Genomic DNA, 26,190 nt, shown 5'->3' on the forward strand with positions numbered 1-26,190 from the left:
AAAACGTGGCATCAGTGCTTTGAAGTCACTAACTTCTGGTGTGAGCCATATTCGTAGATACAGACCACTTGGACCGATGTATATATGTGCCTGGTTCTACATTGTAGCTGATTGACAACAACGAGTCAGCCATTCAATGCTTCCAGGTATTCCATAGTGGTCTAAATTAGATCGATTCATGAATTCAACTGTGAAAATTCAAATTTCACCAACATCCATATATAAATATATGCATATTATTATAATGATGATGATTATTATTATATTCAAATGATTATAACCAAAATGTTAGTAGTAGTAGTAGTACTACTACTACTTAAGTATACAGTAGTATTGATAATGTTAGTAGAAATTTTTATATAAAAAAAACCGAAAAAAAGAAGGAAAAAAAAAGCGAAATCTTCTACTCAATTGATAAATTTAAGAAAATATCAACATGATAAGTGAATGAATACATGAATGTTTACAAAGGAAAAACAAACAAACAAGTAAGTAAGTAAACAATTAAACAAACATCATCATTTTACTTGATTGGATTTAACCATATTCAAAACCAGCATTTGCATTTAATGCATATAATAAACGTTCACGTAATAGTTTCATATTACGAAAATTAGGTAATTTTAATAAATTTGTACATGTACTTGCAGTTGGTAAACGTTCAATTTCATCAGTAATTTGTATTGAAAATGGTGGTTGTAATTCACGAAAACCAAACATTGGTGGACGTGAACATGCAGTAACAAAACGTAAAAATGAACGTTTATCAGATTCAGAAAAATTATGTAATACTGACCAAAAACAATCTAATGTTTCAGTATAATTTAATGAATCTTAAAAAAAGAAAAGAAAAGAAAAAGTTATGATAAAGAAAAACAAAAAGAAGAAAAATAGTTTTATAATGATGATGAGAAATTTATTGAAGCTGCTTCTTCGATTCTTGAAGTAATAATAACATTTAAAAACAACAACAGCAGAAAAGATTTGATTTAAGAACATCTAAACGCCCTGGTAAAGCCGAGGGTGGGGAGAGTCAACTCCCCTTTTCAAAATGCTCTCAAATGACCAAGTGGTTAATACAACCACTACCAGGGACGTCCTATTCACTGACTTTCCACAGCGGAGGGGGGTGTTGTTTATGAAATTGAGAGGACGGAAACAGAATGTCTGGAGTTTTAACCGGGTTGGTGGACAGGGAGAGTTGGAAAAGCCTGATTCGAAATCAATAGCGCACATGGACTCCAGGATCCTAAGGAAACAAATGGCATATGAACCAATTGTGGGTGACCGGTTACAATGAGACTACGTCTCCTGACGTTGCTTCACCGCTTTGTGGATTAGACGTTTAGGTCAAAGGCTCGGAGTGTGGCCCCTTAAAAAACCACCTGCTTCTGTTTGGGCACCCGGGAAGTATCACAGTCCATATACAAATCAAGTGACTTATCTGGCGCATATGTATTCGGCGCCCCTTCGTATCAATATTTATGTGTTCAAATAATAATACAATAAACAAAAGGATAATTTGATCCAAGCACTGTCATTTATTTTTCACATTCTAACTTGTTTTAATTATCATCTCATTTAAGAATTGTTGTTCGTTCATGTGGTATGGGATAACAACAACGACAACTTGAATACGAGAGAAAAGGTGTGAAATGTGAGAAGAACGCTTTACCCCAAGGTTAGTTTATATACAGAAAATCGAAGGTATTTGTAACATTTCAGATGACCATGGGCATCTCGAACCCTAATAAACATAGCAGCAGGATAGATAATCATCGAGTCAGAAATATGATGTTTCTGAGGAACCTCGATTCAATGCTGATTGCATAAAAAATTTTCTCAGCGTTTTCAAAGTCAATTTGGGCTCTTTTTCGAAGAATATTCTGGGTCTTCCAAAAAATACCAAAGAGACCGTAGATGTTCTAATTTCTGTCAACACATGTGATAAACAAACGCTTCAATTTTACATTCATCTTAGCAGTATCCGCTGTCTTCATTGATTTAAATAAAAATTCTAAGTGTACATACCGATGCCTTTTGTGTATCATAAATTATAGACAGGAAATTATTTACTATCAGCTCGACTGATGATTGTCCAAACCATAGAGTGATCTGATGATACACTTATTAAAAACTCGATTAGGTGTTATAATGGTTGTGAAATCCATTCAAACATCAAATATAACACTGCTAACTATACAGAAGTACAAGTCAATAAAGCATCTTTATTGTTCAACGGTACTATGCGATTATAAATCAGCAGATAGCTGAGCACATTCGTTTGGTGGATAACAAACTCGCCTCTAATAGCGATAGATACATAGTTTAAATCTCAGTGTGAACATTAAGACTGAGATAAGGATAAATCTAGCTGAACTGAATGTCTATCCTGGAGATCCAACTGTTTAACAAAAGTCAAATCCATCAGCAATTAAAAAATCTATCAAGCAGCTGTTCGTGGTAAGGTAAACACACATAAGAGGAGATTAATCAATTACAGTCTTAATTATCAATTGCTTTCAACTATTTTCATGTCCATTTGATCAAACAAATTCCAAAATTATTAGGTTTACATATTTCTTTTATCTTAACCCTTTAATGATTCTTTTGTATCAAGGCCTACAAATTCATTTTATATTGGTTTTTTCTCATACTTCTTGACAAACAAACATTAGTGACTAGCTTCGTGAGAAAATTCTCGGAGTTCTGGTGAGAAGCCGTGACCAGTGGAGCTAATCCGTGTCGGGGAGAGATAGGTATCTACCTTAGTACAATGGAAGATGTTCGCGCAACTTCGTGGATTGGATGAGGTTAGACAATAACACCATTGGATGCCAGCCGGCTCATTGGTCCAGTAGGTCAAGCGTTCGCGCACGAGACCGAGGGCCCTGAGTTCGGGCCCCGCGAGCAGAATCGTGGATGCGCACTTCTCAGGAGCTCCACAATAGGACGAAACGGCCGTCCAGTGCTTCTAGGTTTTCAATGATGGCCTAATATCAATCGGTTCATGATCTCAATCAAAAGATTTATGAAATGTTATCAAATTATATTACTGACAAGTAACTAATCATTTTTGTTCACTTTTTTTTTATCTAATCATCTCTAGAAATCAGATCAGATGCATTGGTTTCATTTGTATTGGTTAATGCAATTAATGATGATTAACTGAATTGAATCTCATGTGTAATTTCCTACCACTGAGGAGTTTCATTGAACCATAATGAAAAAGAAGGTATTTCATTTCTGAATATTCAACTCTTCTTTTAACATTAGTGATGCAAATTATTTTCGCGTAATTTATATTATTTGTTCAATGAAATATCAAAATGAGTATCTGTATTGATGCGTTTAGTGAATGTGAATAATATCGGTTTTCATCACATCGAATGGTCAGCCTTAGTTCCTAAATTATAGTGTTTAATCTTGAATGACTATATCTGTATGGCAATGAGAATGATTAAAATTTCAATGGTTGAGATCATGAGTCCATTGACCATTGAAATTACTAATAATATACACAAAACCCTTCTGATATTAATCAACATATGCTCACTAGTAACTGGATTCAAGAGGTATAACCTGGAGTTATAGTGAGAAGCGGCGATCAATGGAGTTCAATCGGGTCTGTTGTGAGCTGGTAACTCACTGATGACAATGGTGGATGTGTGGCTCAATTGCGTGGAATGATTGAAGTTAAACATTAACACTTAGGTGCCAGTCGGCTCAGTGGTCTAGTGGTTAAGTGCTCGCGTGCGAGACTAATAGGTCCTGGGTTCGAATCTCGCGAGGCGAGGTCGTGGATGCGCATTGCTGAGCCCCACAATAGGACAAAACGGTCGACCAGTGCCTCCAGGTTTCCATGGTGGTTTAGCTTCAATTGACTCATGATCTCAACCGTTGAAATTATTATATTACCAACGAAACCCTTCTGATATAAATATTAATTTCTAAGTAACATTTCGATAGTTGCTAGCAATGGAATCCAGGATATGGGTTTTGTTCTATCTCGGACAAATCAACTGTATATATTTGTAGTCTGGTGTTGATGTTCACATTAAGACCAAGACATCAATGCCTTTCGCTTCAAACACCCGCTGTTAGCCATAATCAAAACTCCATTTAAAAATATTGATGAATTAATTGATGTGTATTAAGATAATCTGACCAGGTTTTATATATGCCAAAAGGAGACAGATCAATTGTAGTCGTCAACATCAACTACGGTACCATACCGCTTGTTATTTCGACTGTCTGGCAATACAATTTTTTGAATTTCCTCTTGCTCTCTCTTCGAAGTATTGATGTAATGTAAAAGTATAGCTTGGTGAACATTGAGTACTTCAACCAATAAGTCACTATCACCAACCATTGCTTTAATAACATTTCAATGTATATACATACATACATACACAAAAACAGATAAATTAACATATTGTGACATACTTCCAATGTAGAATGTATGCTGTTTTAAATCATTCACATCGATTACCATATCAGCTCCAGATATAAGAGTTTGTAATTCTTCTGCATCAAAAAGACGTACCCAATCAATTGGTATGACATCATTTAATCCAGCAGTAAAAGCTCGTACTTGTGGATAAATCTTAAGTTGAAAAATTATTACATGTCAATGAAATTCATGCAATAATAGTTGTAAACAAACAGAGTAGTCTCATAGATGATATATTTACAATTCAAAAAAATATATCAATGATAAATAGAAGATAAAATTATAGCTAGATACCTAAGAATTTTTAAGGTATCATAAAAATAGTATTTGGTTGTGGAGTGTTTGAATGAGATTGGTTTAGTTTATCAGTCAGTCAGTAACCAAGTAGAACTTCGTACGTACGTACATTAGCTCGAGTTCCCATACCACATTAGCACAGAGATGCAGTGGTCGACTCAAATTCCGTAGTGGTAGAGGTAGTAAGAGTATAACTAGTAATCCAAAACACTAGGGTTTGAAGATGTTATTCAAGGAGTATAATCCAGTGAAACAAATTTGGAAAGAAAAAATGGACGTGAATAGTTCAGAAGATTAGAATTTGGGACAACGCAAAGAGTGGATGCACCTGCGCACACCATCGCAAACGATTTTGAGCCATGTCATTCAGTGTCTCTAACCATCGGTTGCTATAATCTCGCGGTCCCCAACCAAGTAGTCTACACCTACCGGCATGGCTCAGTCCACTTGTCAGTGACTTCATGAACTTGTGCCATGTTTTGGTTTAGCCGCCCCTAGTTTTCTTCCAACCTACTCCTATAACCACTGAACATCACACATCGAGGCAGTCGGTGGTTGGGCATACGTAACACATGTCCCAATCATCTCAACTGATGGAGTTTCACCACTTCATCAATTGATTTGCCATCCTTAACTAGTACCCGTTTCCTAACAACTGGATTACTTACTCGGTTGTTCCAAGATATACGATCAGTGATTCGAAGACACCTATGATCGGATACTAGTAACCCACGAATATCCTCTACTCTTACTGGCCATGTTTCACTGCCATAAGGTAGGACGAGACGAACTGCTGCGCAGTAAACACGTCCTTTGGTTGATAGACGGATATCTCGCCTACGCCATAAATGACGCAAGTTGGCAAAAGCTAATCGAGCCTTCTGTATCTGTGCTGAGTTTTCGTCACACACCAGACCACAAGGGCTGATGAGACTTCCAAGATGAGTGAAGTGGTCGACAATTGACTGACCACTGAATCATGGAGCTAACGAGTACCAGGCATCACGATAAATATATTTAAATTTTTCTGTCAGATATCTTCCAACCAACTACTAACTTGATCAAAAAGTCATTGAAAGTAATAGCTAAAACTAACTTGCCAGGAGAGAGATAGATAGGTGTTGATTGAATGTTTAGAATATACATGTCTAACTAATTTCATGTTACATATAAGCTGACAACTTAATACATCTTATCCATAGGTATTAAATACGTGGTAAGTGTAAAGAAACGATAAAGAATTTGTATAATTTTCAATTGAAATGATGTTGTAGAAAGTATGGAATAAATATCCTGAAGTTATTCACTACAATACTAAGTAACATCAGCTTAAAGATAAATTTGTCTAATGGAGTTTCAGACTGTCGTGAACGAAGAATTCAGGTGGAGAAGATCAATTTATTATGTGTAAATATGAAAACCATACATTGAAATACATCATTTGTACATCTTTCATCAGTTATCTCTCTTACAAACTTCATCTTTTCTTCATTCTTATTCTCTTCAATTTGACCATTTCAATACTGACTTGTAGTTTAAATTCATTACATATTGTGATTGAGGTATCATTGAAAAACAAAACAATATTAAACAGCTAATTTGTTTTATTATAAGAATGTTTCGCAGTGTAAACCTATGACCATCGGGTTTTATTACAGATACCTAACTATTAAAAATACTTAGTGAGTGTTCAGTGATATTAGAGTTTTAACTTCGATTAATTTGTCATAATGCTCAACGAACAAAACTGTTTCAATTACAACGTTTCGGAACTGTGATAATTATTACTTCTCACTAGAGCTTCTATGATCGTTTTAAAGTTATTTATTTATTTATTTGAATACATAGATATTAGTACAAGGAGGCACCAAATACATATGCGCCAAACAAATCTCATCTGATATGTGTGAGGGCTGTGATACTACCCGGGTGCTCAGACCGAAGCAAGTGGTTTTATTAGGGGGCCACTCCCCTAGCCTTCGACCTGAAGGTTCGATCCGCAACGCAGTGGAGCATCGTAAGGAGATGCAGTCCCATGTTAGCCGGTGACCAACGATTGATTCGTACGCCATTTGTTCCCTCAGAATACTGGAGCCCATGTGCACCATGGATTTGGTTTGGGATCCGGTAAAAGCGTTGAACATTCTCTTCTCGTCCTCTCAATTTCGTAAACAACACCTCAACCACGAGACGGCAGTGAGTAGGACTTCCCTGGCAGAGACTATATAAGCGTGGCCATGTGAGAGCATTTCGAGAGGGAGAGCGGACTCTCCCCACTCTCCGCCGTACCATGGCATTTGGGCGCTCATTTTAAAGTAAGTTACTAATCAGCTGAATACTATAGTTCATTTGAAGTAATTTCATAAAAGCTAGCTTAATTCATAGGTTTCACTTATCACAGAATAACAGTAAAATAACCTGTAAATAAGACTGAATTCCATAAAATCTTTTCAGTAAAACTAGATAACTCGTATAAGTAGAGATAGATTATGGCTAGCAGTGAAATGCAGGACGCACAATTCGTCCCATTTTGCACTTGTCAGCTAGATGTACTCATATCCCAATCAATAGATAATTAATTCATATCGGAAGGGGCTTTTTGTGTATAATATAGTAACTTTAATAGTTGAAATCATGAGTTAGTTGAAGCTAGACCACCATGGAAAACCTGGAAGCACTGGACCGCCGTTTTGTTACGTTGTGGGACTCCTTAGCAATGCGTATCCACAATCCCGCCTCGCTAGATTCAAACTCAGGACATATCGCTCCCGCGCGCGAACGCTTAAATGGGCCAGCATCCCACGGTGTTAATGTTTCATTTCAACTAAACCCCTTCTGATATTAATCAATATATGCTCACTAGTGACGGTCTCTAAGACGTATTTCCTGGAGTTCTAGTGAGAAACAGTGACCAGTGGATTTCAACCATGTCTGTTATGAGATAGTAACTCACTGAAGACAATGATGGATGTGTCGCTCAATTTCATGGATAAGTTGAATTTAGACATTAACACCGTTGGATGCCGTCCAGCTCACTGGTCTGGTGGTTAAACGTTCGCGCGCGAAACTCATACGCCCTGGGTTAGAATTCAGCAAGGCGAGGTCGTGGATGTGCACTACTGAGGAGTCTCACAATAAGACGAAACGGCCATTCACTGGTTCTAGGTTTTCCATGGTGGTCTAGCTTCAAATGACTCATGAATTCAACTAGTAACATAAATAATTCTTAGTAATTTTATGTCAAAGTAACAACAACCAACAACAAAAAAACTCACCATTTTATTTAATTTATAATTCGCAATTAAATGTACATATTCAACACGATTTTCTTCAGTAACTGGTATATGTTTTCCACCTGGTTTCAATTCGATCGTTTCAGATTGACCAAAAATTGATTGAACCATAGTGAAATCTAAGGATAAATCTCGTACATCCCCTTTGTAATTTTTTAAAAATAATAATTGTCTATTGAGAAAGAAAAATATGAAAATATAAGAAATAAACAACAAACGATTGATTGAATACGATTATTATACATTCAGTCAGTCAGTAACAACGTAGAACTTCGTACGTACGTACATCAGTTCGAGTTGCCATACATTGATTTCAATTCAATCTGAATTGTTTATCATCTTAATGATGAATTATTAAGAACTGTGAAACAAATATAGAAAAAATTCTATGAAAACACTAAAATACTTATACTGTGGGGGTGGTGTTGAGTGTTGTTAGAGGTATGAGGGCGGTTATCACTTATGGATTGCGCACATTGTGGAAAGGTTCTCATAGAGGTACCTGAAAAGAAAATTGGGTCGGAGGTGACGTGACCACAGTGCCCAAGGGATAACTGCTTGAGACCGGTTACACTCGACCATTTTGTGAGTAACTTTCGTGTTGAGACCTGACCGAGGGAGACGAAAATCTGTGGGATAAGGCGATGCGTGCATTTTTAGGGCGGACATTTTCTAAATGCACCCTTCCTTGTGGGAAGGTAGCATCGCTGTTATGGGATTGTTTAAGGGAAACACCTTACTGCCGTCACAGTTCTTTACAATCAGGAGTACAACTTCGCCCTCGAACCTCGAGTTTGCTGTTTTTATTCTTACCGCTCTTCAACCGGCCTGGATGGCATGGCAGGACATTGAGGAACGATTGTTCCAGCCAGTATAGCCCAATCGGTCCATCACGATAGGCAAGTCTGGTCACCATGTCAAGGTAGCTGCGATGGTCGGGATACTATGAGAGGTCAGTTGAAGCTTGTAAAGATCACTGATAACATTGAATGACATATATAGGAATGCAGGGTTGATGGAAATTTAGATATTACAGAGCTTATCAGCTTGCTTACAGGTACAATTGAATGAGTAATGACGAAAGTTTAGTTTGTCTAGTCTTTAAGTGTTGATTAAATCCTGTCGACCAATTTGCAGAAGGAAAATAGGTTCCCTTCAAGACTAAAGAAAAACCTTGCTGACGAATGACAAATACTTCAAAACCTAAGTTCAGGATTTTGTTCTCCGATTGTTTCTAACTATTTACATAGAAGGAATTTCTAATGTACTTCTCAATAGTTGAGTAGTAGTTGCAAGTCTTAGTATAATAACCAAAACGTTTCACGTTGATATAGATTCTGAATGCTGATCATATCTGTTCTAATGACTTGCTAGGTGATTTCTAGACTCAAAAAAAAAGATTTCCACTTCAACGAAACCATGAAGGAAATATGAAACAGGCTTTATATTTAATCTTAGTGTAGTTACAAAATAAAAAGGAGATATGTGAGATTATCAGTAGCATCCTTAGCATTTAGAAACATATGGAATGGATACTAATATTAGTAGTAAATCTGCTTAAAATGAAAAATATTTCTACATTTATTGGTCAAAAAACTACTTACTTATACAATTGAGGATCAAGTGAATGTAGATAATCAAAGCCAACTCCGCCACCGCCACTTCGACTAACAATTTTCGCCAAGAAGAAATAAGCGAACTGAAGTTCGACAAGCACACCTTCGTAAATTGCCTACAATTGTATGAGTGGGTATACACAGAAAATATATTAGTAATATCTATAAAATAGAGAAAATGTAAAATCTGAGGTATAATTCACTTATTATTTACTTGGATCTTCCCCTTGATGTTTAGAACTGTAATTGGTCAGTCTCTTATTGGCATATGCGCATACTGCGAGTATTGCCTCGATATTGCCGTAATTCACAAGCACTATAATCAAAGATGGATAGTGACTGACAGCAGAATCCAGTTTGACGCGCGTTTCATTCTATTTAGGATCAGTCAGCTGGATGTACCTGCACCCAAGAGTTGATATTCACTCCAGGACTCAGTGGCAAACGATACTAGGTTCGAGTCCCGGAGTGAACATCAACTCTTGGATACAGATGCATCCAGCTGACGAGTCTCAAATAGGGTGAAACGCACGTCAAACTGGATTCCACTACTAGCCACTGATATGATGGAAAGAAAAGTCAATTTTTGATTGATTTACTGATTATAAGTTTTGTTCAAGATTACTTCCGTTTTGATTCAATGCAATGATTACTCAATGTAGTATTTGTTTTCTCTTTCCCGTATGATATTTTATTCTGTATAATATGCGATATTCTTGTATTCCATTGACATGAACTATGCTCAGTATGTGATTTTTTATAACTAAGTATTTTTCATGTATGTGGTTTCATCCTAATTATTATTCAAAATGGGTGTACAAACAATATATAAATGAGTGTATTTTCGACTAGAGTAGTCGTCGTCATAGTGTTTTGGGTTAATAAATCATCACTTATACCAGTCTTTGTCTTCATACTTTCGCATCGTGGGAATAGCAGAGGTCTCTCGTTCCGAGTATAAGTAATAAGCGTTTCCGACATAACAATCAGCGACGACCAAATACAAAAAGTAGCACTAAAAGAGCCAAGACAATAAGCATTCAAACGACAAGTTATAACAGCCACTATCCATATTTGCTTATAAGGGTACAATGTTTAATTACTTAATATAGATATAGAGGTAGGTGTTTATCATAATAGAGTACTGTAGAGAAGAGGGAAAAGGATCCATTAACCAATGGAAACCGAAAAAAAAACATTGAAATTAAGCTGAGACATTTCAAGACAATTAAAGTGTTAGAGGGGTATAGACAGGGTTAAAGTATGTTCCGGAAACGCTGATTTGTTTTTCCCTAACCAATTGGTGCTAGCGGAGACTTGAAGATTCTAGAATCTTCATATGCAAAAACTATAAATATACTAACGTATTTCTTATTGGGATTCCTAATTCCACCCAACCATCTTCATTTGTAATACAATTACCTTCCTATTCAACCATGTAATAATTTTGGGACTTGTCGAGTGAAGTAATGTTCAAGAATATTAAACAACAGAAGTAACTCAGTCGTAATAAGAGAAAACATAACAAAAGGACAACGAAAAAGATAATGAAATAACGAACAGAAAAAATAATGAATAAATGAATCATCAGAATCAATAGTGAACAAAGATATATTCCCTTATTATCGAAGGAACCTCATGTTGTCGGATGGATATCAGTAGACCTTCAGTGACAAAATTGGTTAAACACAGTATATTATATACTTCATACAACTAAATTGTAGCACAAAACTGATAGATGATACATACACAAATATAACACATCTGAAATGGATCCTATTTCACTCATAAAGTCAGCCAGTCTGTAACAATGTAGAACTTCGTACGTAAGTACATCAGTTCGAGTTCCCATACCACATTAGCACAGACACAATTGTCTATTCAAATCTCATAGTGGTAGAGGTAGTAAGAGTATAAGCAGTAATTGGAAACATTAGGGTTTGAAGATGTTATTCAAGGAGTATAATCCAGTGAAATAAATTTGAAAAGACAAAAAAATAAAGGGACATGAATAGTTCAGAAGATTACAATTTGGGAGAACACAGAGAGTGGATACAATTGCGCCATCGCAAACGATTTTCAGCCATGTCATTTAGGGTCTCTAACCATCGGTTGCTATCATCTCGCCGTCCCCAACCAGGTAGCCTACACCTACCAACATGACTCAGTCCACTTGTCAGTGACATACTCATAAAGTATATTTAATTAAAATTGTATCAAAATATTAAACAAATGAATAACCTTTGCTAAAATTCTTCCTAAGAAATAATAATGCTTTAAATAATCCAATGTAATTGCAGATGCTTGTGGATTTGGATATAAAGTTTTATCTGATGCATAAATAAAAAATCCTCTAGTTGGATCAAAACCAGCACGAATAATTTCAGTAAGAAATTCTCTTGATAAACCACCACCATCAATACCAACTTCAGCTAAACCAGTTGGATTTAAAAAGGTCACTTTTAAACGTTGACGTAAATTGGGTGCTGCAAAATAAATTTTTAAAAAAAAAAAGTTTTTGTTTTAGATTGAAGGAGTTTCAGGGGGCAGATTGGTTTAATTTTTACGTTATATTTATCATAAATTGATCTCATTTAAGAGTACTAGTAAGATCTGAGTAGTAGTCCTGAATATGATCCTTTGTGGGTTGTAGATGCATATTAGCGAAGAGCAATACACTAAGAAGAGACGGTTATCCAGTGACAAATAATTCTCAGGTGAACGCTGAAACCAATTTAAAAACAAAAGATGATGAATCGGGAATAAAAAGTTATCCGTTTTTCCGTATCCGTTTTTCAAATACAGAATTGAATGCAATGATCGTACGATGTTTTATCTAAAGATCGTACATAATCAACAGATGATTGAATAAACTAATTAGATTTAGTTTGGTTAATAAAATTTGAATCTTAAAACTGTGAAGAATGAAATAAAGAACAACATTGGAATCGTATCTAAATTGCATTCTAAAATATGCCTGAAGACTCCAGGATCAAAAACCAAGGAGTCGTAATGAAGTAATATGAGCTAGTATTACATTAGCTATTTTTTACTTTACAGTCATTTGTTAGTCAGTCCTCAAAGACGGGGAATAATACAAGATATGATAATCACAGAATTCAGTAATCGCCAAAGTTATTATTCCATAACTCCATTTAGAAATCATGATTTCACATGAACGTGATTAATCGTTGTAAACTCATCAGCTGGATATACCTGAATCTAAGTGTTGATGTTCACATTGAGCCTCGGACCTAATAATGTTGTCCTGTAAACACCAGCATCAGAACTGAGATGGATATATATATATATATATCCAGCTGACGAGTCGTAAATTAGACAAAACACGCATTCTGTGTTCCTCTGACAGTCATTATTATTCAACTTTAATTTTTTTTAAAAAACTATACAAGATAAACATTACCATTTTCTTTGGATAATTTCTCAAAACCATCTTCATATAAATGAGTTCGACGAACAACAAGAGAAACACTTGGTTGATTAGACATATTATATATTCGTCGAAATGGATTACGATTATATGTACTACCATCATTGATTAGAATTTTAAATAACTATAAAAAAAACGTAAAAGAAAAAAAACTAAGATACATTGCAACACAACATAGCGTGCACAAGACAACACTATGGAAGCGTCTTCGATACTACGGCGTGCCTCAGAAGATAGTCAATATCATACAGAGCTCATATGATGGATTAAACTGCAAAATCGTACATGGAGGACAGGTCTCAGACTCGTTTGAAGTAAAGACCGGTGTCAGGCAACGTTGATTACTCTCACCCTTTCTCTTTCTCCTGGTGATCGACTGGATCACGAAGACATCAACATCTGAATGAAAGCACGGGATACAGTGAACATTTGGGATGCAGTTGGACGATCTAGACTTCGCATATGATCTGGCCCTTCTATCCCAAACGCAACAACAAATGCAGGAGAAGACGACCAGTGTAGCAGCAGCCTCGGCAGCAGTAAGTCTCAATATTCACAAAAGGAAAAGCAAGATTCTCGAATACAATACAACACAACATGCACCCTACCAGTCACAATTGACGGAGAAGATTTGGAAGATGTAAAAACCTTTACATATTTGGGGAGCATCATTGATGAACATGGTGGATCTGATGCAGATATGAAGGTGTGGATCGGAAAAACAAGTGCAGCATATTTACAACTGAAGAACATCTGGAACTCAAAACAACTGTCAACCAACACCAAGGTCAGGATTTTTAATACAAATGTCAGAAACCTGGAGAACTACGAAAGCCATCATCCAGAAGATACAAGTGTTTATTAACAGTTTTCTACGCCAAATACTTCGGATCCGTTGAACAGACACTATTAGCAACAACCAACTGTGGGATACAGCAAACCAGATCCCAGCGGACAAAAAAGTCAGGAAGAAGCGCTGGAAGTGGATAGGATATACATTGAGGAAAGCACCCAACTGTGTCACAAGACAAGCCCTCACATAGAATCCTCAAGGTCAAAAGAAAAGAAGAAGACCAAAGAACACATTACGCCGGGAAATGAAGATAGACATGAGAAAAATGAACAAGAATTGGATGGAACTAAAAAAGAAGGCCCAAGACAGAGTGGGTTGGAGAATGCTGATCGGCGGTCTGTGCTCCATAAAGCATAACAGGCGTAAGTAAGTAAGTATTACAATAAAAACTATTGTCAAATAGAATCCATATCCTGTTTTACAAGTCAGATAGGTCGGTGGATAACAACAATATGTTAAACGTTTGAAGTGTAAGGTACTGGATTCGAGACGAGATGTGAATATCAACATTTGGATGTAGATATATTCCGAAGTCTATTTGTTTTTGTAATATTGTATTCATTGAGCTAAATGATTTATTTGTGAAGCTTTGATTTTCCATTTTAAACTATATCACCAGAAGTGTAAATATGAGAGGAAAGTGAATTATTAAATATCCCCTTTCATGAATGATATGATTCTTTTCATACACATAAATGAATGATTATACAATACATAAAAAGTTTAACTGATGTTTAGTGGCCATATATATTTGACTTGAATGAGATCGGACAAATGATCATTATTGAATGATTCCTATTGATAATATACATATCGCCAATTCTCGTATATAGTTATCGACCTAACTCGCGTTAGTGAATAAGGGAATTAAAACAGGTCAAATACGACAAAAGATTTCGAATAAGTATATTTTATACAATCATTAATCTGAACAGACAATCAGAAGGACGAAGCGAATAGAAAAGAGCGAAATGAAACGACACACAGTGGAGGAGTGTAAGCCAACTTCATTTGACGAAGCGTTAATGGATATTTATAGTTATACAAAAACAAGTTGCAGCCATGTGATGAATAGGATAAGATGTGTACACACACATACACTCATATAAAAACAGTCAATGTTGATAAGTGAATAATTAAAAAAAGATCAAGACGTAACTCAAGAAGAATGAATAAATTGGCCTGTCTACCCAGAAGCTGGAATAAGTTATATGGGTTTAACATTGCAACCGAGATTACAGAAGATTAAAGAACTTGTTTTTCAATCCATTTGGTAATAGATTTAAACCCCGTAACCATCGATTTGGGATTGAACGCACGAGTGATGGTATGAACAAGCCACACAATTGTGGAATTAAGCCAAGTAAGTATTATTATTATTATTAATGGTTTTATTCACTATTGTGCTTGGTTAATGACATCCTATACGATCTGCGATGTTCTCAGAGAGTGGAAGGTCATAATTCATAAACATTATGTTATTATTTCATTTGCTGTCGAAGTAACACATTTACCGATTCATATACTCTCAACTTGGAGCAACAATTTAACTCTAAGTATTGTTTCAAACAATACGACAACCAACTAATCCCTGAAAGTAATACATGTGAACAACTAAAAAAAAAAATCAGTAAATTTTATCGACAAAATTGAGGAAACTGATGTCAATCTTATAATCAGAGAAAACTAAACAAGCCTGATGAAGATCATTGTATCGATGTTAAGGTTGGGAACTTGAATATTAGACAAGTAGAACAATCGGTTTACACTAAATAATAATAATAATTCAAATTTATTTATTTATTATTATTTATTTTAACACATAGATATTGGTACAAGGAGGCACCAAATAAATATGCGCCACACAAATCTCATTCGATATGTATGAGGGATGTGATACTGCCCGGGTGACCAAACCGAAGCAGGTGGTTCTCTTAGGGGGCCACTCCCCTAGCCTTCGACCTGAAGGTCTGATCCACAAGGCAGTGGAGCATCGTAAGGAGATACAGTCCCAAGGACGCCGATGACCAACGATTGGTTCATACGCCATTTGTTCCCGCAGGATACTGGAGCCGATGTACACCATTGGTTTGGAATTTGGTTAAAGTGCCGGACATTCGCTTTTCGTCCTCTCAATTTCGTAAACAACACCCCTGGTGAGAGAAGGCAGTGAGCAGGACTTCCTTGTCAAAGGCTATATACGCGTGGCCATGTGAGAGCATTTCGAGAGGGAAAGCGGACTCTTCCCACTCTCGGCCGTACCAGGGCATTTTGGGGGCGAATAGCTTAAATCAATGACAACAATGTAATGAATAGGCAACCAATAATATACATAACATACACACTGTACTTACTTTAACTCGTTTTTCAAATGGTATAACAAATGGAACTTTTTTCAATAATAAGACTTGACGTATTTGACGATTGGATAAAGAAAATGATTCTAGTACCAGTGACATTTAAACGAAAAAAACAGACAAACAGATCTGTATTAGAAATTATTTTGTTATAGAAACATTTTGAGATATACACAAAGAGTACTAGAAGTGTCATTCTATTGCTGAAGGGAATTGAGAGAATGCCTTTGTTTAATATACCTGGAGTCTTATGTTAGTTGGCTCTATTCAATAAGTTGTACCTGTAAACTTAAGGAAATCGATAATCCCTGTAGGATTCATACCCGCTTTATTCAATTTGAATGTCAGAAACATCTACATACTGAGAGCTAGATAGGTCACAATTGAATCTTTTTAAGGATTGAAAGTTGTTTGTACTAAGTTGGATATGGGTGATCATTACTCAGAACAAGCCAACTAACTAATTAATCAATGAGTTCTCAAATAACTTAAGTTTGTAACAACTAATTACTGTAAAAAATCTTCTCAGATCACGCAGCGAGCGCTTAACAGGCCGACCACTGCACTGACACAAATGATTCACATTTATAATTTTAATCAGTTTAACTCTCTACATATCTAAACTCTAACAGTCACGACTTCTCACTAGAAAACTTCGAATTCAATCCTCAGTGGAATTCTGAATATGTACTGCTGAGGAATCCCATACTAGGACAAAACGGCTGTGCATTACTTACTGGTTTTCAATGATTTTTTTAACTAACTTCAGTTAATGATGCCTCTAATCAATATAATATGACAAATAAATGACACTACACCAACCTTGATTTCGATCTGGATTCAAAATACTATAATAACCAAACGGTGCACCAGCTAATGCCAATGTATTTTGATAACCTTGATTTTCAAACCATGAAGATTGTGATTCTGTAGTATTTAATAAATCAAATAAGTTATCTTTCAACCAAAATGTTTGACTAACACTTGGTGTGCCAAGTGGTAGACGTGGTGAATTGGTTACGCGTGCAATATCAGTTGATGAGGATGATGATGAAAATGTAGATGATGCATTTGTAGAAGCTGATGTCGTTGTGGATTGTGGATTTTGTAAAAGGTAGATAGGCAGACTAGTATCTTGTTGACGTCGACAACGACGATCCCAATCATAGATTTGAAATACTAACCGTTCAACTCGACGCAGTAAACTACACCAACAATATAGTAAAAGACGAAAATCCGGTATCGACTGAAAGAAAAACAATAGTTTTATACATACAGAATGAGAGAGTAATCAATTGTTAAATTCAGCTATACGCATAAATACATACACAATTCTGCATAAATCTGGAGATATGGATTAGCGGTTAGGACGTTCAACTTTCAGCTACTAAGTTGTAGGTTCAAACATACCTCACTTACTTCGGTTTAACCAGCCGCTCAGTATTAGTATCCCTCAAACTTAGAGCGTGGATCAAGACCAAGTACATGTATTTGCGCCTGGTTGAAGAGCTAATAAATAAGTATGAATATTAAGGCAAATAACACAGCAAGTGGATATAATGTACTAGTTGAAAGTAGTCGAACAGAAACACTGCTCGATGCATGGTTTCGTACTTATCAGTAGGATTTGCCTACAATATTGAGGGAAGTGGTGCTGCCTGTAGGATTCAAACTCACGTTACTCGGGTTCACAATATAAGACATTGCTACGGAGCTATCCAGTCTCTTGTTAAGCGTTTTCGCTTTACATGACTTTCATTCACATATGTCTACATGTATATACACTAACAATAAATAGACGAGCTGAAGTTATAAAACACTTAGTTTGAAAAGTATACGGTACATCAAATTTCTCAATAGTGAAAATATTCTGAATACATGTTATTAAACTCTTTCTATATTCTTTTCCATTATTTAAAACATTCTTAAACGTCCCCGGAAGACAAGTTCTTGAGTTTTCTGGTTGTTCTATGTATTAATATCTACATAACGCTTTCGTGTCACTCGTATATGACCATTTCAGCTAGGAAGACTAAAAAGAAGCAGAAAACAGATAAGTTACGTGAGTAGAAAACGTCATATACTACGATGATCAATTTACGGAGAAGAAAAGTGAGTATAATTACTGGTGAATATACAGACCCATTAACATATATTTACAAGGAAATAATAAATTTCATGAATTAGGACTAGACAAGTTCAAGGTGGTGAGGATCTAATAATAATGCGATTGGGAGTTGTAATATTTAGGTCCATAATTAACGACTTTACCAGCTAAGTTAATCCAAATCTATATTTGGTAAATGAGTTATACTTTTAAGAGTTAGGAACACTATTGCTTGACTTGTGGTATAATGCTCGTTGATAAACTCACAAGTGAACTTGTATGTGAAATGGTTTACAAAATATTTGTTAATGACAGTCCACGAAAATCTAATAGCAATGTATTATTATATTATTTAAGAAAATGTTTTACCCATTGTGTATAATTTCGCATCATTAGATCACCAATAGGTGAACTGCCAAGATCGGCTATTTCGACCCATTGTTCTATTCTACGTAATACTGCACCATAATTTCGTTGTTCCATTGATTCTACACAATGTGTATCTGTTTGTAAATTACAGCGAGTTTGTTTCGGCACTTGATCAGGATGTGACAAATCAATTAGACCGAGCATAAGATCACGAAGTCTTGCACCAACTTGTAATAATTCATCAGCACGAAAACCACAACCTCCTCGTGAAGGTTCACTATTATTATTGATTGGTTGTTGATGACGATAATCGTTGGAGTTGGTGTAGTTCGCTTCCGATAAGATGTCACAGATTTCCGAATCAGTTAAACATAATAAGCGATGATGAAGACAATCAGCAAATGTAAATATCAGTGGAAGATAACTGTTTAAATAAACAAATAAATAGGTTATTTGAAGAGATTGGTTTAACCTACAGGTGTTGTTCATGACAGATTGATAATATTTGGAATGACATAAAATATCAGTGAAACACTGAACAGCAATTTTGTCCCAATGTAGAACACCTTGAAAGTGAGTACCCGAAACCGCACTAGGGATCGAACTCAGGAACTTCGGATCTCTCAGAGACAACCGTTGAAATAATTAAATCCAATAATATCATTCCAAGTTCCATCAAGTGCGGAATAGCGCGATGACCATTCATAGTCAATAGTGACAGCTGTTCCACTACCAACATGGATGATTGTTATGCTGTTCCAAGTCTACAGACGTGAAGACAGTACTAGTGGACACCAGCAAAGTGGTTCTAGTTGTTGGATGTTCAACGCCAGATCTGAAACCCCTGAATTAGATTCCCGGTGAAGTGTGTGAACTGTTAAGGAGATACACTAAGACGTAACAGCTGTTTTGTAGCACTCCAAACTATATCAATTTTCAACGATTACTACATGGATGATTGTTATGCTGTTCCGAGTATACAGACGTGAAAACGGTAGTCTGCATCTACCAACATGGCTCATACCAGAAGTTAGTGACTTCAAGTAGTGAAGCCACGTTTTCGTTTGGCCACCCCTAACTTCCTTCCAACCATCCCAAACACTAGTCAGCATTGCACGTCGTGGTAACCGTAGTTCAGACATAAGTGACACGTGGCCCAACCATCTCAGACGATGAAGATTCATAACCCCACCAACTGATTTACCATCATCATTCCTTAATACCCTGCCCCATAACCTTACTATTACTTACCCAGTGATCTCAGCACATACGAGGTTACAACATTCTTTTCAACAATTAATGAAACTCGTTTAGTTGTAAACCATATTGACAGAAGTCTAAATGGATTAACTAACTAACCTTTGAAGTTCCACTAAATGAGTAGGTAATTCACCCGAGCATAAAATATTAAACAATGTAGACATATTGGTATTTGAATAATTTAATGTTGATTTATTTAAACATTTAGTATTTTCAATTAATTTCCATAAACAACGTAAATAGATTGTATACTGTGAATAAATTGAGTTAATGCTGAAAAGAATAAAGATAAAAGAAGAAGAAGAAGAAGAAGGAAGGTAAGAAGAAATCCAAACAAAAAAAGACAATTATTAATTAAATAAGCATTAAATATAGCATACCAATTAGTCAACAACGACAAAAAAACAAACGTAGAACCTAACATAAACATGTAGATCGGTTCAAGTTTTCCAACTAGATGAAGATAAATTACCAGGGTTGGAGAAATAGTTGTCTATTTATTTATTTATTTAAATACATGAACATTTGTACAAGGAGGCACCAAATACATATGCGCCACACAAGTCACTTGAATTGTGCGCTGGCTGTCATACTGCCCGGTTGCCCGAACTGAATCAGATGGTTTTCTTAGGGGGTCTCACACCTCGAGCCCTAGACCTAAAACTCTAATCCACAAAACAGTGGAGCAACGTCAGGAGATGCAATCCCATGGTAGTCGGTGACCAACAATAGGTTCATACACCATTTGTTCCTTCAGGATACTGGAGCCCATGTGCACCACTAGTTCGGAATCAGGATTTTCCGACTCCCATAGGTGGATCCTCCATATTCATTAACCCGGCCATGTTTGCGTGGACACACATACATAGGGAGGAGTAATCGAACAATGCAATCAAGGGTCAATGAACATGTGCCTAAATGGTTTCAAAATCAATGTGTGTCAAATGATCCAATCAATGTGAGAGTTATAAAACCAGGTTCATCGATAGTGAAATATATAATTGAAACGGGGCACAAAATTGACATTAATACAGCTTTTAGAACGTTGTATAGAAATGGTCAAGAACGAATTCTTAATTTTATTGAAGCCTTGGCTATTTGTAAATTTAAACCCCCCTTATGTGTACAAAAACAATTTGTCGTAACCTTGAATTTACCTTGGTAATCCTTAAGACATTCTATGGCCCAGGATAACGCGACAATTTCTTATTCTTTCTCACCCCTTTTGTTATTTTACTTGAACTTCTATTTAATTGACCTTTATTAATTTTCATATAAAAATGCCTTGACAAGTATATGTGTAACCAGATTGTTCGAAATGTATAGCGCAAATACATCACATTTTTCAGATAAACTCCGTCTTCTCATTGTTCTATCGAAGCCCGCTTAGTGCCGAACATTCGTTTTTCGTTCTCTCGATTTTGTTAGTAAACCCTCTGCCGTCAGAAAACAGTGAGTAGGACTTCGCTGGCAGTGATTGTATGCACATGACCATGTGAGAGCATTACGAGAGGGAGAGCTGACTCTCCCCACTCTCGGCCGTACCAGGGTATTTGAGGGCTGGAGAATTAGTGACATTATCCATTAATGGTCATAGAAACGATTAGGTAAAAATAATGTGATTGAATAAGAAAGGATAAGATAAATTTGTTCAGTGAAAATTAAAAGTATTTTGAAATAAAAAAAACATCTGTAAAATTGTGAATAATTCTGAGATATGTCACTTAACGATCATATCATGGATCCCAACTAGGTAGTTTGTACCTAACAGTACAGATTAGTTTAACAATCAAGAATTTTACGAACTGATGCTAAATTTTCATGTGCGGCTGCACGTAGCTTTCTTAAAACCTATTCCTATACGAGTGGACATTGTGTTTCGATGTAGGGTCTCAGGTACCTATATTGGGGAAAATTCAGAATCTAATCAACTGATTTGTTACTCTATATCTCGTACTCTATGTACAATCTCAACATTACTCACTTCACGGTCCTAATACACGTTTCAAAAGTGTGGATGATTAAATACTAGTAACCTGGGAATATTTAGCTGCAGAGGTCATGTGAGAAATACAGTATAGAGACAAATGACATCGAAAAATGAAAAGTTAAAACTGACATAGAATATGTAGAACACCTTTTATTGATTAAGAGTAGTTCTAATGAAAATAAATCATCGAATCTAATCAGTTCAGTAGCCTGATTACAAATTGTCAATATGATTGTGCAATCAATACGTTGTAATAATGACTCTAAGTGTACGGAATATAAATACCTGAATATATGAGTCTAAAATGAGTACAAAATATCAATCAAATGATTTTACATACCGTATTAATGATGTCCTAGACAGACCACATACTTGAGAAAGGCAATAATGTAGATATGATGAAGAACGAATTAATTCCAATTTATCTGGATTATCCAAATCACTATTGAAATTTTCCAGTGTAGACAATGAACTAGCTGCTAGCGCCGGTAAACTATGACTTAGTGACGCAGAGATTTTTGTCAGTTGAGTAGCCTAAAAACCAAAAAAACAAGGAAAGTTAATCAATGCTTAATTATAAACCTCCTTCATTCGTCTATATAATACAGTATAGATAAACTCTTGGATTCTGATTGCCTATTAGCTAATTTGACAATTATCCATTAGAATCTGAGTCAGGAACTATAACTATAAAATCTTGATCAAAGAGGATGATATATACATAAAATACCTTTTGAGTATGCAAGTGTTCAACTGGGGAATAAATATTTCAATGGGTGAGATTATGAGTCAATTGAAGCTAGACCACCATTGAAAACCTGGAAGTACTGGATGGCCGTTTCGTCCTAGTATGGGACTCCTCAGCAGTGTGCGGGATCGTGGATGCACACTGCTGAGGAGTCCCATACTAGGACGAAACGGCCATCCAGTACTTCCAGGTTTTCAATGCTGGTCTAGCTTCAACTGACTCATGATTTCAATCTGTGAAAACAAAGTAAATTCACAAATCACAGATATTCTTTGTGTATTATGTACGCAATGAGCTTCACTAAATAATGCAATGGTTAGTGATGATAACTGATTGGTTGAACTATGATAAACAAAGAGAGATTTGAAATAACAACCTGTTAGATGGGCGACTCGATGACAAGTACCCGTGAGATTTATGTGCATATCAATAAACATTGAATAGTGGTTAATAGTGAGATGAATAACATATGTTTCGTCTAATTTGGAACTTATGATATAGTTATATATCTTCATGGTATAAATCACATTCTGAATGTGAGGCCTTATGATACTACGCGGTTGACCAAACCGAAGTAAGAAGAGCAGCTTTCGAATCCAATGACTTAACGGCCAGAAGTCGAGGACCCTAACCACTAAGCCACCATCCCACATGACCTCTTATTATTAGTACTAAGGTTTCAGGTTTTCCCATCGTTAATATTTAATAATGAATTTGGTTAACCTCTTCTATATTGGTATATGGATCAAATGAATATATGCCTTGATATTTATTATATTAGCTGTGTTTATAAATTGGTAGTATTCAGAAGAGAGGTTGGACTATAGTAGGTTAAATTCAAAGTGAATTGTAAAACTTAGTATTTGGTTATTAATGAATGGAATCGCCAAACTTTGATGTTTAACAGGTAGGTAGGTGTTCTTATCCATAAATTGATTACTTTAAAGTAAAATTTTTCATTGAACTCATATAGGTTAAAATGTATTCCTCAAAAACTATAAAATAAGTTTATTTTCTAGAAATGATACAATGAATATGAGTCCTTTAATCTGTATGGTGTATTTATCATTGCCGACCAGAGTACCTAACGTGTTAGATACTATCTATTAGTGTTCTTGTGACATTTTAGGCTTCTAGATCTACTAAAACTAATGTAACAATATGGTACTACCGCTGTGATAGGTTCCAACCACGCTCCGCATAAATTGGTCTGACCATCAAAATAGTATCAATGGTTCTTACACATAAATAGCGTGACTCAAAGCCGAGAATACAAAACTAAATTTGGTAAATGTTTTTAGAAAAATTCACGAAACTCTCATAGTATTCCTAAGCAATATATGCACCACACAAGTCATTTGATTTATGTGAGAGCTGTGATACTGTCCGTGTGCCCAACCCGGTTAAAGTGCCGGACACTAGCTTTTTTTTTTCTTAATTTTGTAAAGAACAGCCCTGCCGCGAGACGGCAGTGGTCGTATGCACGTGGCCATGTAAGAGCATTTCGAGGGGGAGATTGGAAACTCACCACTCTCGGCTGTACCGGAGCATTTGAATTTACTTATATTGGTACAAGGAGGCACCAAATAGATATGAGCCACATAAATCAATCGATCTGTGTGAGGGCTGGGATACTGCCCGAGTGCCCAAACTGAAGCATTTTAATTAGTCAAAAATATAAATAACTATCCACTTTTTTCGACGCATCTTAAGCATGAACTGACTGCAGTCTCAATTAAATCATTCAACAAAATTAAAGAGAATACAACTATATAACCAAAACTTCAAAGACAAAAACACACATTTTCGACAAAAGCGAAACAAAGATAAGAAATATACCCATACTGGTTGAAACGAGACAGCCTCTGAAATAAGACTACAGTTATTAGTACTTCTAGTAAATTCAGCTGACATGTTCATTTCCTGATCATTGATTTCCACTCCCTTCATTCTATTATGATTATCATTAATCTTGTTGTCGTCATCATCACCATCGTCATCATCTGATAATTCTTCTCCTTGTCCAATTCGTAGTTGTAACGGTTTAGGATCAGTAATTGGACGAACAATAGGCAGATGAGGTTCCGTTAAACAACTCATAAGTATCCGAGCAACAAAACGTATCGTTATCGCAGCTTCTAAAGGTGAACCAGACCATGTATAATGTGTGTAAGATTCAGTAGCTAACAGAACTGGCAATGATTCGTCACCTCCTTCTTCCTCTGTCACTGCTTCTTCGTGATTATCATCGTCATCAGTATCTTGTATCATTGATGACTCGGTTGTATGGACAGTTGAACTTGATGTGGTTGTGGTTGAATCACATTTTACTAACATGCCAGGTATAGCCACAGTCACAAAAAGGTGTAATAAATCTGTTTTAACAATAAAAATCAATGGATGGATTTAAAAACAGTTTTGGGACATTTACTTTCATCAAATACTTCATTCGATCAGTAAGTCATACTCTACCTAGAGCCTGATACATCTATCAGTCGTTTCAAGTTGCCACACCCCGTTAGCACAGATGAGATATACATTCGTGCACTTGGCACTAGGTTACACTCTACGTGTGAGAGACAGAGTGATACCACTACCTGGTTGACCGGACCACAGTAAATGGAGCTATCTTAAAACCTATGATTTGGTGGCTAAAAGTCAGATACTTCACTCATTAAGCCACCCACTACTCCACAAAGCGGTATGTGAGGAGTCGAACCCGGGTAGCTCGAAAAGCAGACGATTAGTCATTTGATCGCAAACAACAGCCGACCTCTAAAAGCACAAAATTTAAGTACAAGTATTTTGTGGTTGCAAGAATTTAAGTGAGACTACTAAATATATGTGCCCTATGAGTGGGAAAAGTTATACTAATACATACAGAAAAACTTCACAACATAACCTTACTACTCACTACAAAGAATTAGATGGAAAGATTAGGAGTAGTATGTTTACATGGAAACTAAAATAATTTAGGTCAATAATATAGCATAACTGAATACGAGTAGGTGGAAAGAATGAATAAACACATTTGGTGTGAAATAGATTGGAATCAACTTTCGATTCTTCTTGATAACATTCAACAACAATCTAAGGTTACCTAGAACTGTGGTCCGCCTCATTTTTCGGCATCGTCACCGTCCACTGTCCATAATTATTGCGTAGACTGTCTCAGTATCTTTCGCTGCTAGCTATATTCGTATCACGCTGGAGTGAAACATATTTTATTTATGTGTCAGGATACATCGGAATGAAAGTTTTCTTCAAATTCCACTGAGTAAACAATTATTTCTTCTGGAAAATCACTATAGCTTTATTTGATTATATCCCTAAATTTTCCAGCGCCACTACAACGCAAAAGCACGTGCTTGATTCGAAGTACAGTTGCATTCCAAG

At 36.0% G+C, this 26,190-nt stretch overlaps 1 protein-coding gene across 1 annotated transcript in view; it reads right to left on the reverse strand.

Annotated features, from left to right (window-relative positions):
• Nucleotides 1-253: 253 nt before the first annotated feature.
• The window catches only part of UBE3C (Ubiquitin-protein ligase E3C), a 47,662-nt gene continuing 21,725 nt past the window's right edge, over nt 254-26,190 (reverse strand). The window contains exons 9-20 of the mRNA XM_051210181.1: nt 24,640-25,169; nt 22,387-22,580; nt 20,156-20,329; nt 18,797-19,220; nt 17,143-17,566; nt 16,318-16,406; nt 13,084-13,234; nt 11,901-12,145; nt 9,648-9,775; nt 8,026-8,215; nt 4,447-4,606; nt 254-833 (exon numbers count right to left, since the gene is read on the reverse strand). Coding sequence (XP_051070148.1) covers nt 538-833; nt 4,447-4,606; nt 8,026-8,215; nt 9,648-9,775; nt 11,901-12,145; nt 13,084-13,234; nt 16,318-16,406; nt 17,143-17,566; nt 18,797-19,220; nt 20,156-20,329; nt 22,387-22,580; nt 24,640-25,169 — 3,005 coding nt within the window. The 3' untranslated portion in view covers nt 254-537. The remainder of the gene's footprint in view (nt 834-4,446; nt 4,607-8,025; nt 8,216-9,647; nt 9,776-11,900; nt 12,146-13,083; nt 13,235-16,317; nt 16,407-17,142; nt 17,567-18,796; nt 19,221-20,155; nt 20,330-22,386; nt 22,581-24,639; nt 25,170-26,190) is intronic.

The sequence above is a fragment of the Schistosoma haematobium genome, chromosome ZW (genome assembly GCF_000699445.3).
Source record: "Schistosoma haematobium chromosome ZW, whole genome shotgun sequence".
In the NCBI taxonomy this organism is placed as follows: Eukaryota; Metazoa; Platyhelminthes; class Trematoda; order Strigeidida; family Schistosomatidae; genus Schistosoma; species Schistosoma haematobium.